The sequence below is a fragment of the Vipera berus genome (genome assembly GCF_964194415.1).
Source record: "Vipera berus genome assembly, chromosome: 4".
Taxonomy (NCBI): domain Eukaryota; kingdom Metazoa; phylum Chordata; class Lepidosauria; order Squamata; family Viperidae; genus Vipera; species Vipera berus.
The window spans coordinates 9,771,191-9,786,812 of NC_138206.1; the positions used below are offsets into that span (position 1 = coordinate 9,771,191).

The following is a 15,622-nucleotide window of genomic DNA, read 5'->3' on the forward strand; positions in this document are numbered from 1 at the left end:
CCAAAGGCGCATGGAACGCTGTTACCTTCCCACCGGAGTGGTCCCTATTTTTCTACTTGCATTTTTACGTGCTTTCGAACTGCTAGGTTGGCAGAAGCTGGGACAAGTAACAGGCGCTCAACTCCGTTACGCGGCACTCGGGATTCAACCCGCCAAACTGCCGACCTTCTGATCGACAAGCTCAGCGTCCTAACCCACTGAGCCACCTATGGTTCCTTACAGGCATCTTATCATTTCCTCCCAGCCCGCCCCCCCTCCCTCATTCCCACGTTTATCTCGAACAGAACTGGTGCAAGGTCAAGCTTTCCCCCCCCCTCCCCATGCCTTTTTTTTGGGAGGAGGGCATGTCCTCCAAGTTTGCTGTCCCCGCAGCACCCAGGTTCCCCCCACTTTTTTTAATCCCATTTAAATCCCACCCTTCTCCGAAGACTCAGGGTGGCTTACAATCTAAGCACAAATCAATGTGCTTAGCAATAGCCTTCATTCTATGTATATGCCTGCTTATTAGGGCTTTCGCCCCCCCCCCAAGCGACATTATTATTTTATTATTTTATTTTTATAAATAAAATTATTATTATTATTATTACAAAGTCAGCTTATTGCCCCCAACAATCTGGGTCCCTTACAACGCAACCCACACCCTGCCGACCACCGCAGCGGTTTTTGCAAAACCGCATCCACGTGCAAGACAAACTCCCCCTCCTCCCCTCCTCCCCGCGCGCACGCGCGCGCACGCGAGCGGGGGGGGGGAAGGAGAGGTGGGGGCGGAGCGAGGGGGCCCGACGTCGGGAGCGCTCGCGCCAGCTCCTTTTTTTTTCCCCTCCTCCTCCTCCTCCTCCCCCCACCCCCTCCTTTCGCCCCCCTTCCTCCGGCCGGGCGAGAGCCGGCTCCGGATTGGCTGAGCGGGCTCACGCGAGCCGGCAAAAGCGAAGGGGCGGAGGGAAAAAAAAAAAGAAGGGTGGTTTGATCGAGAGTAACCCCGGGCCGGCCCGCAGTCGTCCTGGCTTAGCGCGCGCGCGTGCGCGCTCGCTCGCTCCCTCCCTCCCTCGCTCGCTCGCGCGCGCCGGTCGTCTTCGTCTCGTGTACTTCTGCCTCCGGCTCGCGCGCGCCCCCTTTCCCCCCCTCCCCTCTCCACTCCTCCGGCTCCAGCCGCTGGGCCAAGATGGCGGCGCTGAGCAAGTCCATCCCCCACAACTGCTACGAGATCGGGCACACCTGGCACCCCCACTGCCGGCGAGCCTTAGTGCACATCACCCAAGGGGCGTTTGGAGAGTCGCTCCGCATCTATGGGACCCTTTACCTGGTGAGAGCCCCCCCCCTGCCTTCCTGCAACCTCCACCCCCCCCCCCCACTCCTAACCTTAGGTTGGGGAGGGGAAGGAGAGGAGGATGGACGTGGAGCGGGAGGGGGAAAGAGAGGGCTTGGGTGTGGGGTACAGGTGTGAGGGCACCTTTGTGGCAGCCACAGCTGGACTGGAAAGTGGGTTGGTGTGACTGTCAAAAGACACACACACACACCCCCTTCCTCCCGAAAATAAATCAAGATTTTATGCAAGTTTCATCACTGGAGGTTTTTTTTTAAGGAGAAGGCTGGACAGTCACTGGTCTGAAATGGTACAGGGTCTCCTGCTTGAGGCAGGGGGTTGGACTAGAAGACCTCTAAGGTCCCTTCCAGCTCCGTTCTGATTGATTAAAGCCTTGCCTGCCATCTGAATTTTTTATTTTTTTTTAATTTTAATTCCATTTATATCCCGCCCTTCTCCGAAGACTCAGGGCGGCTTACAAGCTTAGCAGTAGCCTTCATTCTATGCATATGCCTGCTTGTTAGGGCTTTCACACACACACACACACACACACCAAGCGGCATTATTACAAAGTCAGCTTAATTGCCCCCAACAATCTGGGTCCTCATTTTACCTACCTCGGAAGGATGGAAGGCTGAGTCAACCTTGAGCCTGGTGGGACTCGAACCTGCACTAATTGCAGGCAGCTGGTCTTACTTAAGGAGGCATTAGCCCACTGCTCCACCAAGGCTCCTTAATGTGGCCTCCAGGTCTCTCTCAAGTGAGAGGCTTAAGTTCTGTTGTGTTAGTCCTGCTGGCTGCTATTTTCTAAAAGAAAAAAGAAAAAAGAAAAGTGCCCATTGTCACATATGTAATACTGCTAAGCTTGTAAGCCGCCCTGAGTCTTCGGAGAAGGGCGGGATATAAATGGAATTAAAAAAAAATAGATGGAATACATTATAGCCAACTCTGTTATTCTACCTTCTATAATAGCTCTGATATAATGGCATCTTTACCAACTGTGTATACTGTATATTGCTGTGTGTCTATGGAGGTTCTCAAGTCTTGTATGTACATTGCTGTATACATGCATAGGATCAGGTGACTTGAGGGATTGCCTTCTCCGGAGAATTATCTGCTTGCCCCACAGTTCTCACAGGGAGGGCCTGCCCCATCTTCCCTGTTTTAAGTCTTGTCATCTTATGGGACTTGGGAGCTGGGTGACGTGCACTCTTGCTCTTTTCCCTAAAGGCACAGTTTTTTTTATTTAAAAAAACCCCACTCTTATACTTAAGCTGTCCATGAGTCTACAGATTCCAAGGCAAAAAGGTGCTTCTGAGTTTGCAGGGTTGTGTAAGTAACACCCGTCTCTATCTGATTTAAAGGAAATGCGTCTTTTGCCAGGATCACATGACAAGCAGCATAATCCTGGAAAAAGACACAGTTGCTTTAAGGCAGGCATGTCAAACTGGCAACATCACCTAATGTTGCGCAACATATCGGAACTTTTTCCCCATTGCTGGCAATGGGGTGGGCACGGTTCCGGCATGATGCAATCCGGTCCTTTGGGCCGGCAGTTTGACATGCCTGCTTTAAGGAGTTGCAGATAGTACTGCATTTATATCTCTCTGTCTTGTTAAGCACATTTTCCCCTTGGGATCTAAAGTGCTGCAGAGTCCTTTTGGAGCAGGAGTGTCAAACTGCCAGCGCCGCGGGCCAGATGCGTCACATGGATGCTGTGCCCACCCCATTGCCTGTCCAAATACGTTGCGTGACATCGTGAATTTGACATGTCTTGTTTAAGAGCCAGTTTGCCATAGTAGTTAAAGCATGAGGCTAGAAACTGGGAGAACGTGAGTTCTAATCTTGCCTTGGACACAAAGCCAGACGGGTGACGGCCCAGTCACTTTCTCTAAACCCTAGGAAGGAGACAATGTTAAACTACTTCTGAAAAACCTTGCCAAGAAAACTTGCCCAGGCAATATCTGAGAATTGGACAAGATTGAACGGAAAGGGGAAAAAAAAAGTCCTGCCTATTATGCTTTTGTTTCACTTTTCCTGCAAGAATGTCAAAATGATTTAGGGTTTCTAGGGAGATATGATCTTTTATTAAGCCCATAGCTATTTAGCTTCCATAAGAATATGACAGCAGACACTGGTCCTTGTTACTTGTGCAAAAGATATTGAGCAATATGAAGTGTATATACAAGTGTTTGAATTGAGAGGAGTAAGTAGCTGTTTCTGTGAGACGGACGGCTATCTATTAGACAAACAAAATCACTGGTTATTGGAAGAAGAACATACTATTGAAAGAGAGCCAGTTTTAGCTAGTGGTTAAGGTGGTGGCCTAGAATCGTGGTGGCGAACCTGTGGCATGCACGCCACAGGTGGCAGACAGAGCCCTCTCTGTGGGCACGTGCGCCGTTGCCTCAGTCCTTGGCCTTCAGCCGGGTTTTATAAAACCTTTTCGCTTTAGGCCTCAGCTGCCCTGTGGGGAAAAAAAAGGTTCAATCAATCAATTTCAACTTCTGGGGGAAAAAAGGGATCTGGCAAAGTTGGAATTGATTGATTGAACTTTTTAGTCCCACCCAGTCTGCCGTTACCACCACAGCCATGGCCACGCAATGGGCCATGCCCACCCAATGGGCCACGCCCACCCGGCACCCGACGATACATAACTGGGTTTTGGGTTGCAGTTTGGGCATTCGGTCTCTAAAAGGTTCGCCCATCACTGGCCTAGAAACTAGGGGACTGGGTTCTAGTCTTCCCTTAGTCGTGAAAGCTGGTGGTTGATTTTGGGTCAGTCGCTGTCTCTCTCGGTACAGCTCCCCTGACAGGGTTGTTGTAGGGAAAATAGGAGGGGGGGAAGGAGTATTAAGTATTAAGTTCACCATCTGGGCTTATTTATAAAAATGATAAAAGATGGGATAAAAATCAAATAATAAACAAGACCCAAAGATAAATGTCTATCAGTTATGTCCCCAGGTTTAATTCTTTGCTGTCTCCTCTAGACCTTCCTAGGATGACTCTACAATTCCCGGTGACCTTCGCTCAGTTTATCTTTGCCTAGCTCAGGGGATGTTCAAAGTTTAAAGTTATCAGCTTCAACATTAGTTGTGTGCAAGGACCTTGACTCTATTGTATTTGGCTTTAGTTCACACAAGCAAGATTTGTTATTATAGCGAGGACAGAATATAATAGTGAAGAAGGTAAGCTGAGAAATAACTACTGTTGTTGTGTAGGTGCTCAAGATTATTAATTCCTGAGTGATTTATTGTAAACTAGGACCCGCTTCAGAATAGTAAGCAAAAGCATTTACTATTCTTGATCCCTTTGGCCTCGGAAATGCTAAAAGTAAACTTTGGATGTAGTTTATAGAACCACCTATTTTTTTTAAAAAAATACTTCCCACTGTAGAACTTTAAAGGACTCAATGCTCCAAATAAAACATCATACCAAGTAATAATGATTGATATTTTTGACTGAGTGGGATGTGGGATAATGGTTTATCAGCTAAAAAGTACAGCTTAGGAAGTTATGCAAACTTGTCATCAAACTATGGTTTAGCACAAAATGTGAACCCAGCCAGGTTTATGCGTACAGTGTGGTGCTCAGTTTTTTTTTGCCTATTACAATGTTTTTGATTGAACATTGCTGATAGTGTCTTGGTGATAGCTGTAGGCGTAGATCAAAAGACCGGTTTAAAACAAATACTTTACATAGAAAAATTTCAAATTGAATCCTTAAGATCCTTAACATCCAAACCGAAGTGTTGTTAAGTCATATAAATTATTTATTTCAAACATTTTTATAGCCACCGTCTTATAACCAACTCTTGGGGTGGGGGGGGCTCTCAATCAAAACTTAAAACAACAGAGAACCATATTAAAACTATAAAACTAAACACATTCAAAAGAGCAAAAACCTGGTGCCAAGTCGAACTTCTAATGGGTAAAGGTAAAGGTAAAGGTTCCCCCGCACATGCGTGCTAGTTGTTTCCAACTCTAGGGGCCGGTGCTCATCTCCGTTTCAAAGCCGAAGAGCCAGCGCTTGTCCTAGGACGTCTCCGTGGTCATGTGGCCGGCATGACTAGACGCCAAAGGCGCACGGAACGCTGTTACCTTCCCACCGTAGTGGTCCCTAGTTTTCTACTTGCATTTTTACGTGCTTTCGAACTGCTAGGTTGGCAGAAGCTGGGACGAGTAACAGGCGCTCACTCTGCTACACGGCACTCGGGATTCGACCCGCCAAACTGCCGACCTTCTGATCGACAAGCTCAGCGTCCTAACCCACTGAGCCAGTGCGTCCCTTTGTCTAATCTTTCCTCAGGGTAAAGGCCTGCCAAACATCAGGGGGCAGAGAGTTCCATAGGGCAGGGGCTGCCATGGCAAAAGGGAAGCTTCCTAGCTCCCAATAGACGGCAATATTTAGGGCAGGGGTAGGCAACCTCGGCTCTTTTATGACTCATGGATCTCAACTCCCTGGGGAAGGGAGTAGAAGTGTGTCCATTCTATCTGATCTTAAAAGTTAATCCGCCAGAAACCTGGCCCCATCGATATACGAATTGAATTGCAACCAGAAAGAAATGGGAAGCCAGTGTAGCTTTTGCAACAAAAGTGTTACCTGGGCAAATCTAGGGACCCCCGTTATTGTGTGAACTGCTGCATTCTGGACCTGTTGGAAGTTTCCAGATAGTCTTCAAGGGCAGACAAATGTAGAGTGCATTGCAGTAATTGCAATAGTTAGCTCTATTGTTAGCTCTATTGGTGGGGCTTAGAAGAACTGTAACCTGAAAGAATCGGAAGGGATCAAATTAATAACCCATAATTTGGGCAGTTGTTTATGTAGATAGATATCTAGAAGTAGGTTTCACCACACTTGGATTCACACCCATATTAAGCCACGTAGTTTGTAAACTGTAGTAGCTCTGTTTGGTCAAAATAGAAGTGAGAGCCCAGCAGACTATATGAGATAGGAATCCAAACAGTAGTTAAGGTTGGACAGCTTACTAAGGTTCTTTCAGTCATTATGAAAATCCGGATTGCTCATTTTGCTAAGGTGTGGAGCGTAGCTTGCAAGCCACAGTGGATGAATTTATGGAATATGTTTAGTTAAAACCAGACCTACTGCCCTATGAGGAAGTGGAGCCTATGAGCCTAATCTTAAAGACGTAATCTTGAACAAGATTCCTCGGGTTGAGTAAATATGGTGAGTTTATATGGGTTGTGACTTATATTTTGTAGAGAACCAGCACTTTTGAAGAATATAAAGGAACCAGCATAGACTTGTGATAGGAGCCTCTTTTCTAACTATGGTTCTCCGAAGGAGATAAAAATATTGTTGCACTGTCTCTTGAGAGAAAAGTATGTCTTGTGGGGTATAAGAGGTAATTCTATTACAATTGTCTAAATTTCATAGTGTCTGTCTGTCTGTCTATCTATCTATCTATCTACCGTATTTTCCGGCGTATAAGACGACCCCCTACATTTCCTGTTAAATTATAGGGTTTGGGCTATACTCGCCGTATAAGACTACCCCTCTTCCAACGCACACCAAATAAAAATTTAAAAACATCAGATTTGATTTTAATATGGTAATTCTAATTCAAATGCTTATGACATGCAGGTGCTTAGTAGGAAAACTGTCACTTATAAACATAAGGCTGTTTGTCATCAAACATGTAAACATAAAACAGTGCAAGTGGATTAAACTAATAATAATAATAATAATAATAATAATAATAATAATAAGAATAAGAATAAGAATAAGAATAATAAGTAGTAGTAGTAGTTGGAGGGGACATTGGAGGTCAACTAGTCCAACCCCCTGCTAAGGCAGGAAACCCCATACCATTTCAGACAAATGGCTGTCCAGTCTCTTCTTAAAAACTTCCAGTGTTGGAGCATTCACCACTTCTGGAGGCAGGTTGTTCCACTGGTTAATTTAAGGTGAGATTTAAGGTGCTGGTACTTACCTTTAAAGCCCTACATGGCTTAGGCCCGGGATACTTGCAGGACCATCTGCTGCCGGGAACAAATTCCCATCACCCAGTACGCTCACACAGAGAAGGCCTCCTCAGGGTACCGTCAGCTAGGCAATGTCGGCTGGCGACCCCCAGGGGGAGGGCCTTCTCTGTGGGAGCGCCAGCCCTATGGAATCAGCTCCCCCCTGAGCTTCGGATGGCCCAAAATTTCCAATCCTTTCGCTGCGGCCTCAAAACACTCCTTTTCCACCAGGCTGACCTGGACTGACAGGCATTTTAATTAATTATATTTAGAATTTTTAATTTATTTTTAGTTTTTAATTTTAATTTATTGCACAGATGATTTTAATTTTATTTTTATCTTAATTTCTGTACTTATTATATGTTTTGTTGTTAGCCGCCCTGAGTCCTTTGGGAGATAGGGCGGGATATAAATCCCATCAATAAATAAATAAATAAATAAATAAATAAATAAATAAATAAATAAATAAATAAATAAATAATTGTTCTAACTGTCAGGAAGTTTCTCCTTAGCTCTAGGTTGCTTCTCTCCTTGATTAGTTTCCATCCATTACTCCTTGTCCTGCTTTCAGGTGCTTTGGAGAATAGCTTGACTCCCTCTTCTTTGTGGCAGCCCCTGATTCCAGCAACCATTCCCTATTTTCCTAATTCACTTTTTCACTTTTCCTAATTCACTCTAAAGCTTTCCCTGCGCAGAGCCTTAAGTAACACCAGCTGCCTGCAATTAGTGCAGGTTCGCATCCCACCAGGCTCAAGGTTGACTCAGCTTTCCATCCTTCCAAGGTAGGTAAAATGAGGACCCAGATTGTTGGGGGCAATAAGCTGACTTTGTAATAATGCCGCTTGGGGTGTGTGTGAAAGCCCTAATAAGCAGGCATATACATAGAATGAAGGCTACTGCTAAGCTTGTAAGCCGCCCTGAGTCTTCGGAGAAGGGCAGGATATAAATGGGATTTAAAAAAAAAAGACCAAATGGGAGATCCGCTCCAGGTTTTCCAGCCAGCCCGCCCAGTTCCTGAGTCAAATGTGTCCTTAGAGCTAAGCCACTGCTCTGGCTGCTGCCTTCCCCACCTGCCTTTCAAGTTGGGATATACTACAGCTGCTCTTCAACTTTAGAAGGAAAGACGCCCAGACCCCAGCCTGTAAAAAATCACAGACTGCAGCTTCTTCTCCAATTGGTCCCGCTTTCCCTGCGCAGACGAAATGGGAGATCCGCTCCAGGTTTTCCAGCCAGCCCTGTCCCTAAATTTTCAGCACCCGGCGACGACCCCTGACTTTTGAGAAGATTTTCATGGGTTAAAAAGTAGTCTTATACGCTGGAAACTACGGTATCTGTCTCCATCCATCCATCCATCGGGCTCTGGGCTGTATACAATATAATCAATATATAAACAATGTATAAAAGGAGATAAAAATATTGTTGCACAGTCTCTTGAGAGAAAAGTATGTGTTGTGGGGTGTAAGGGGTAATTCTATTACAATTATCTAAATTTTAATTGAATAAATCACTGTTCGTTGAATTTTCATAGTATCTATTTCAAGATAGTCATTTAGTATTAGTTAATACAGGCTCTCTCTCTCTCTCTCTCTCTCTCTCTCTCTCTCTCTCTCTCTCTCTCTGTGTGTGTGTGTGTGTGTGTTTGTGTGTGTTTCCTCATGGGGTCAGTCAGCCCTACACTTGTATGGCCCTCTGTGCCTCCCACCTAAGGCTGCCAAGTCAAAGTTTTGATCTCTTTGTGGAAGGCCAAGAAAATAGGGCATGCTAAGACCAGTCAACATTACGGGTGAGCTAAAATGTTAACCAGCTTATAGACAGGTATCTTCAGTAATTTTTTTGCAACAAGTGAGATTACCAGGTAGCTGGAGTGACTTTGTCACTGAATGTGCTAATAAGCTTGCGCTATTCTCTTATCTGTTATATGATCACGCCATGGAGGAACGGCTGTTGTGCATACATGTTATGATTCAGTTAAGACACATCTTGGAACTGTCAGGAATCTGCAGCAGGAGGATTATTACATATTATATCGAAACTGATCTTATACTCAAAGCTATCAGCCACATCTCTTCAGTGGAATTGGCTCCTCTTAAGGAGTCCTGTTACTCAAACGTGGCCATTAAAAAGTTTAGAAGTTCTGTTCTCTCACTTAACTGAAAAACATAACATCAATGATGATCGAAGTCTTTTGTAAATAGCTTTTGGAATGTCTAGGTGTCCATGTTGAAATTTAGCTATGTAAAATATTTCCACAGCATTAAAGTACAGTAGCTGGCTATACTTAAAGGTAAAGGTTCCCCCGCACATGCATGCTAGTCGTTTGTCAAAAACAGATCATGCCAGACAAATCTTATTGCATTCTTTGACCAAGTGACAAAATTAGTGGACCAGAGGAATGCTGTGGATATAATTTACATGGGCTTCAGTAAGGCGTTTGATAAAGTAGACCACAACCTACTACTAGATTTTTTAAAAATTGTTTTATTTTAATTCCATTTATATCCCGCCCTTCTCCGAAGACTCAGGGCGGCTTACAAGCTTAGCAGTAGCCTTCATTCTATGTATATGCCTGCTTATTAGGGCTTTCACCCCCCCCCCAAGCGGCATTATTACAAAGTCAGCTTATTGCCCCCAACAATCTGGGTCCTCATTTTACCTACCTCGGAAGGATGGAAGGCTGAGTCAACCTTGAGCCTGGTGGGACGCGAACCTGCACTAATTGCAGGCAGCTGGTGTTACTTAAGGAGGCATTAGCCCACTGCTCCACCAAGGCTCTAGATAAGATAGAAAAATGTGGGTTAGATATCATCACCACCAGATGGATTTGTAGCTAGCTGACCGGGCCGTATTCAGCATGTGGTCCTCAGTGGAAATGCATCTACATGGAGGGAAGAGTGTAGTGGGGTGCCCCAGGGCTCTGTTCTGGGTCCAGTGCTCTTTAGCATCTTCATCAATGATTTGGATGAGGGGATAGATGGGGAACTCACCAAATTTTCAGACCACACCAAGTTGGCAGGAATAGCCCAACACTCCAGAAGATAGGCTTAAGATACAGAAGGATCTCGACAGACTTGGACATTGGGCGCTATCTAACAAAATGAAATTCAGTGGTGAAAAAAGTAAGGTTCTGCATTTAGGCAAGAAAAACCAAATGCACAGGTATAGTATAGGTGGTACCTTGCTCAATAGTAGTAACTATGGGAGGGATCTCGGAGTCCTAGTGGACAATCACTTACATATGAGCCAGCAGTGTGCTGCAGCTGCCCAAAAAGCCAACACAGTGGTAGGCTGCATTAACAGAGGGATAGAATCAAGATCACATGAAGTATTAATACCACTTTACAATGCCTTGGTAAGGCCACACTTGGAATACTGCATCCAGTTTTGGTAACCACAATGTGAAAAAGATGTTGAGACTCTAGAAAGAGTACAGAGAAGAGCAACAAAGGTGATTAGGGGACTGGAGGCTAAAACATAAGGAACGGTTGCTAGAATTGGGTATGTCTAGTTTAATGAAGAGAAGGGTGAGGGATGACATGATAGCAGTGTTCCAATATCTCAGGGGCTGCCACAAAGAAGAGGGAGTCAAGCTATTCTCCAAAGCACCTGAAGGCAGGACAAGAAGCAACGGATGGAAACTAACCAAGGAGAGAACCAGCCTAGAACTGAGGAGAAATTTCCCGACAGTTAGAACAATTAACCAGTGGAACAACCTGCCTCCAGAAGTGGTGAATGCTCCAACACTGGAAGTTTTTAAAAAGAGACTGGCCAGCCATTTGTCTGAAATGGTAATAGGGTTTCCTGCCTGAGCAGGGGGTTGTACTAGATGACCTCCAAGGTCCCTTCCAACTACTACTACAACTTCTTCTTCTTCTTCTTCTTCTTCTTCTTCTTCTTCTTCTTCTTCTTCTTCTTCTTCTTCTTCTTCTTCTTCTTCTTCTTCTTCTTCTTCTTCTTCTTCATTATTATTATTATTATTATTATTATTATTATTATTATTATTATTATTATTTTTCTAAATTACAGGGAATAATAATGATTGTAAAAGAATCTATCAATTTTAAATGGATGCTTCAGCGGAACCAGGCTAAGTCATCCAGTGTCCAAATTGTGGCAGGTGGAAATTGAATGAAAAAAAAAGTTACCAAGAATATTTTTTTCCTCTTCTGGTTATGTAATGTGAAGGAGGATACTAAGTTTTATTAAATGCATTTAATGTTTTGCTACAAAATCTATAAACAAAAATCCAGGTATCTACTGCTTGAACTTGAGTTGCAACAAGCAACTAGTCTGTCCTCCTATGTTTACATAAGTGATTAGTTCAGAAAGCTAGTAGGTTAAACAGTTAGGTTAAAAGGGAAAATAAATGCCCTTCTCCATTATCTTTGAATGGACAGGTCATGCACAAAGAAACTAAAGTGATAAATTAGCATGCATGTCAGGGTATTCCAAGATGGGGAAGTAACCAGTCAGCATTTTAAAAGACCATATAGGAAACAAAAGTGCTTTTGTACGTGCAAGAAATATAAAGTTTAGCTATGTCAGGTGAAAGTTTATATTAAACTAATGAGAAACGGAACCATTGTGCTAGGCACGTTAAAAGTACTCTAACCCTCCCAGTGCTCGTATCTCTCTCTACAGAACAGATTTAATGAGCCTTGCTGAGTAATCTTCTCTTTACCTTGCCACCAGAAGTTGTGAATGCTCCGACACTGGAAGTTTTTAAGAAGAGACTGGGCAAGCATTTGTCTGAAATGGCATAGGGTCTCCCCACTGAGCAGGGGGTTGGACTAGATGACCCCCAAAGTCCCTTCCAACTCCGTTATTCGGTTATGTGGCGTTACTTCTGAGTTGTTTCCTTATTGTTGTTCGGCTACAGGCAGAATCTCGCCAGACTAAAACAACTATCAGCCTAAACCACGGGTCGGCAACCCGCGGCTCCGGAGCCGCATGCGGCTCTTTGAGCCGTCTCCTGCGGCTCCCAGCCGCCCGGTGCGCGCGCACCTCTTTGAACGGGCAGTGGTGCGCGCGCACCTCTCCAAATGGAGAGTGGCACCGCCCGTTTGGAGAGGTGCGCGCGCACCTCCCCGAATGGGCGGAGGTGCGCGCGCACCTCCCCAAACCTTTGGAGAGGTGCGCGCGTACCTCCGCGCGAACGGGCAGAGGTGCCGCTCTTTGAGGAAGCTTTCGCGGCCCGTCTCCAAAGCTGCCGCTTTCGGCAGCTTTGCAGATGGGCCGCTACAGCTTCCTCAAAGAGCAGCGCCCCTGCCCATTCTGAGAGGTGCGCGCACACCTCTCCGAACGACCGGAGGTGCGCGCGCACCTCCCCAAACCTTTGGAGAGGTGCGCGCGTACCTCCGTGCGAACAGGCAGAGATGCCGCTCTTTGAGGAAGCTGTAGCGGCCCGTCTCCAAAGCTGCCGAAAGCGGCAGCTTCGGAGACGGGCCGCTACAGCTTCCTCAAAGAGCAGCGCCCCTGCCCATTCTGAGAGGTGCGCGCGCACCTCCCCAAACCTTTGGAGAGGTGCGCGCGTACCTCTCCAAAGGTTTGGGGAGGTGCGTGCGCACCTCCGGTCGTTCGGAGAGGTGCGCGCGCACCTCTCAGAATGGGCAGGGGCGCTGCTCTTTGAGGAAGCTGCCGCGGCCCGTCTGCAAAGCTGCTGAAAGCGGCAGCTTTGCAGACGGGCCGTCGCCGTCGGGCAACCGGGAACCGGTTCCATCTCACTTTTTAAAAAAATGGCAACCGCGTGAGTCCGCGCATGCGCAAAAAACCGTTTTGCGCATGCGCAAAACTTTTTGCGCATGTGCGTGCATGGACACACGCACGTGGCTCCCACTTTTTTTAATTTGTGATGGAACCGGTTCCCAGTGGCTCTTTTCCTTTTTTAGGTTGCCGACCCCTGGCCTAAACTATAGATATACTTTGTAAACTTCTAGGGCGAGACCGCCTTTGGTTTCTTGGAAGCAGCCCCCTCCCTTTTGGGACTCCAAGCTGCATTTTACCACAGTTCCAGGGTCATGTGATTGTCATTTGCAACCTTTCCAGCTGGCTTCTGACAAGTGAAGTCAATGGGGCAAACTGTATTTGCTTAATGATCGTTTAATTCATTTAATAACTGCAGAGATTCACTTCACTGCATTGATTCACTTAACTGCATGCCTCACTTCACAATCACTTTGTTTAGCAAAGGAAATTCTGGTCTCAGTCTTGTATCCAGTTGACCATCATCCTGTAGTTCTGTAGAAGCATATTAAAGACTAAACGCTGTTAGGCATTTGGTCCTGGATGATGGCCATTCCTATCTGGAAACATGCAATAGTGCATATGATGGATCTCCGGTTGCTTATTAATACTTGTGATTTTAATTAAAATAATTTGTTTTATATTGTTTTGAGGTTTACATTTTGTTGCCCAGAGTTGCAACGTTTACAGTAAGTTGGGTGGCCATATAGGTAAAGGTAAAGGTTCCCCCGCACATGCGTGCTAGTCGTTTCCAACTCTAGGGGCCGATGCTTATCTCCGTTTCAAAGCCGAAGAGCCAGCGCTTGTCCGAGGACGTCTCCGTGGTCATGTGGCCGGCATGACTAGACGCCAAAGGCGCACGGAACGCTGTTACCTTCCCACCGTAGTGGTCCCTATTTTCCTACTTGCATTTTTACGTGCTTTCAAACTGCTAGGTTGGCAGAAGCTGGGACGAGTAACAGGCGCTCAACTCTGTTACGCGGCACTCGGGATTCGACCCGCCAAACTGCTGACCTTCTGATCGACAAGCTCAGCGTCCTAACCCACTGAGCCCCCATGTCCCTTTACTTTTATAAAATAAAGTATTTAATTCTGAACAGGTAGTTTGCTAACTTTTAAAAATTAAATTAGGTTGATTAGAATTAAATCAAACCTAATTATTAAATTTAAATAATTAAACTAATGTGTCAGTTACTGGCCTGTGTAAGACCCGCAACCTGGGGATCTTGCAACAGCTTCTGTTTTGGTGTCTTAAATGCCGTTGGTGACATGTTATTTGTATGCTCTGATTGGGTTAAAATTAGCACTTGTAAAAAGAACGTAGTGAAGCTATCCAAGAATATTAGAAACAACTTTTAAACGTGTTCAAACAACATTTTGGCATTTCCCCACAACTTGTTAAGGCAGCCTTTTGTAAATTGTTTCTTTCCGGAGGTTTCCCCTCAAAGATAAGTGGAAATTCAGACTACTGAGGGCTGCTATTCATTTTGCTAGAATCATTGGAAACAACCAAATAATAACAACAATACTTCCCTACATCCTTGTAACAAATAGGTCTTAACTTATTACCTCCCTCTGTAGGGTGAGATATCGTCCTTAGGTAGTATAGAAAAGTTTAGTATCAAGGGTGCCACACTGTGTAAAACAATATCTACTGCAGATGTGAATATGGCCATCATAACTACCTTTATAGGATGGTTTTTTGTTTTGTGTTGTTTTCTTGTTTTTAAATGTTTTTAACAATTTGTAAACCACGTTGGGCAGCATGTGAGTTTAATAAATTACATTTACTATTAAATTTACATCTTATAAAATAAGCCTGGATAATGATACTGACCTGCGTTCATTCCGCCGGGAACTGAAGACTTGGCTCTTTGAGCTCTCTGGCCCAGGCTGAGAATTTTAACTGGGGTTCTATTTTCAGGGACACTTTAATCTTTTTAATTGTCTTTTAACTTTTATATTTTGTACTGGTATGATTTTAAAATGCCCTGTAAACCGCCCTGAGTCCTTCGGGAAAGGGCGGTATATAAATCTAATAAAATAAAAAATAAAATAAAATAAATACTTGTCTTGCTGTGATATATCGTAAGTTACACTTTTGAGGAAGTAGAAGAGGTGGAAATGTTAGGAAAAATAAAGGCCCCTTTCCCGTTATCTCTACACAGACAGGTTATTTGCACAGAAACCAAGGTAATAAATTAGTATGCACGTCAGGATATTTTAGGATGGGGAAATGACCAATCAGTGTTTTAAAATTCGTAGGGAACAAATTTCCTTTGTATGAAAATGTAAAGGGAAAAATAGGGCTGTCTAAAAGCTTGGAACTTGAACCATGTTCTATGTTCAAAATGCCCCTTGGAGTGTTCACAGGTTCTGATTGCCAAAATGCTCCATGCATTTTGGAAGTTTTGAGGTTTAAACAAAGCTATTTTGCACTTGAAATATGTTAAAAGGGATCAGAACCAGCCCATTTTTAATGCAAACTGGATCCTAAGTACAATCCCCCCCCTACCTCAGTTTGCATAGGAATTTGAAATGCTTTGGTACCCATAATTTGCACTTTCTGAAGACTCTGGTTTGGACAAATTTAGGA

At 44.7% G+C, this 15,622-nt stretch overlaps 1 protein-coding gene across 1 annotated transcript in view; it reads left to right on the forward strand.

The window, feature by feature from the left end:
* The first annotated feature begins 1,041 nt into the window (after positions 1 to 1,041).
* Positions 1,042 to 15,622, forward strand: part of TMEM135 (transmembrane protein 135) — a 172,237-nt gene continuing 157,656 nt past the window's right edge. The window contains exon 1 of the mRNA XM_081327589.1: positions 1,042 to 1,303. Coding sequence (XP_081183715.1) covers positions 1,163 to 1,303 — 141 coding nt within the window. The 5' untranslated portion in view covers positions 1,042 to 1,162. The remainder of the gene's footprint in view (positions 1,304 to 15,622) is intronic.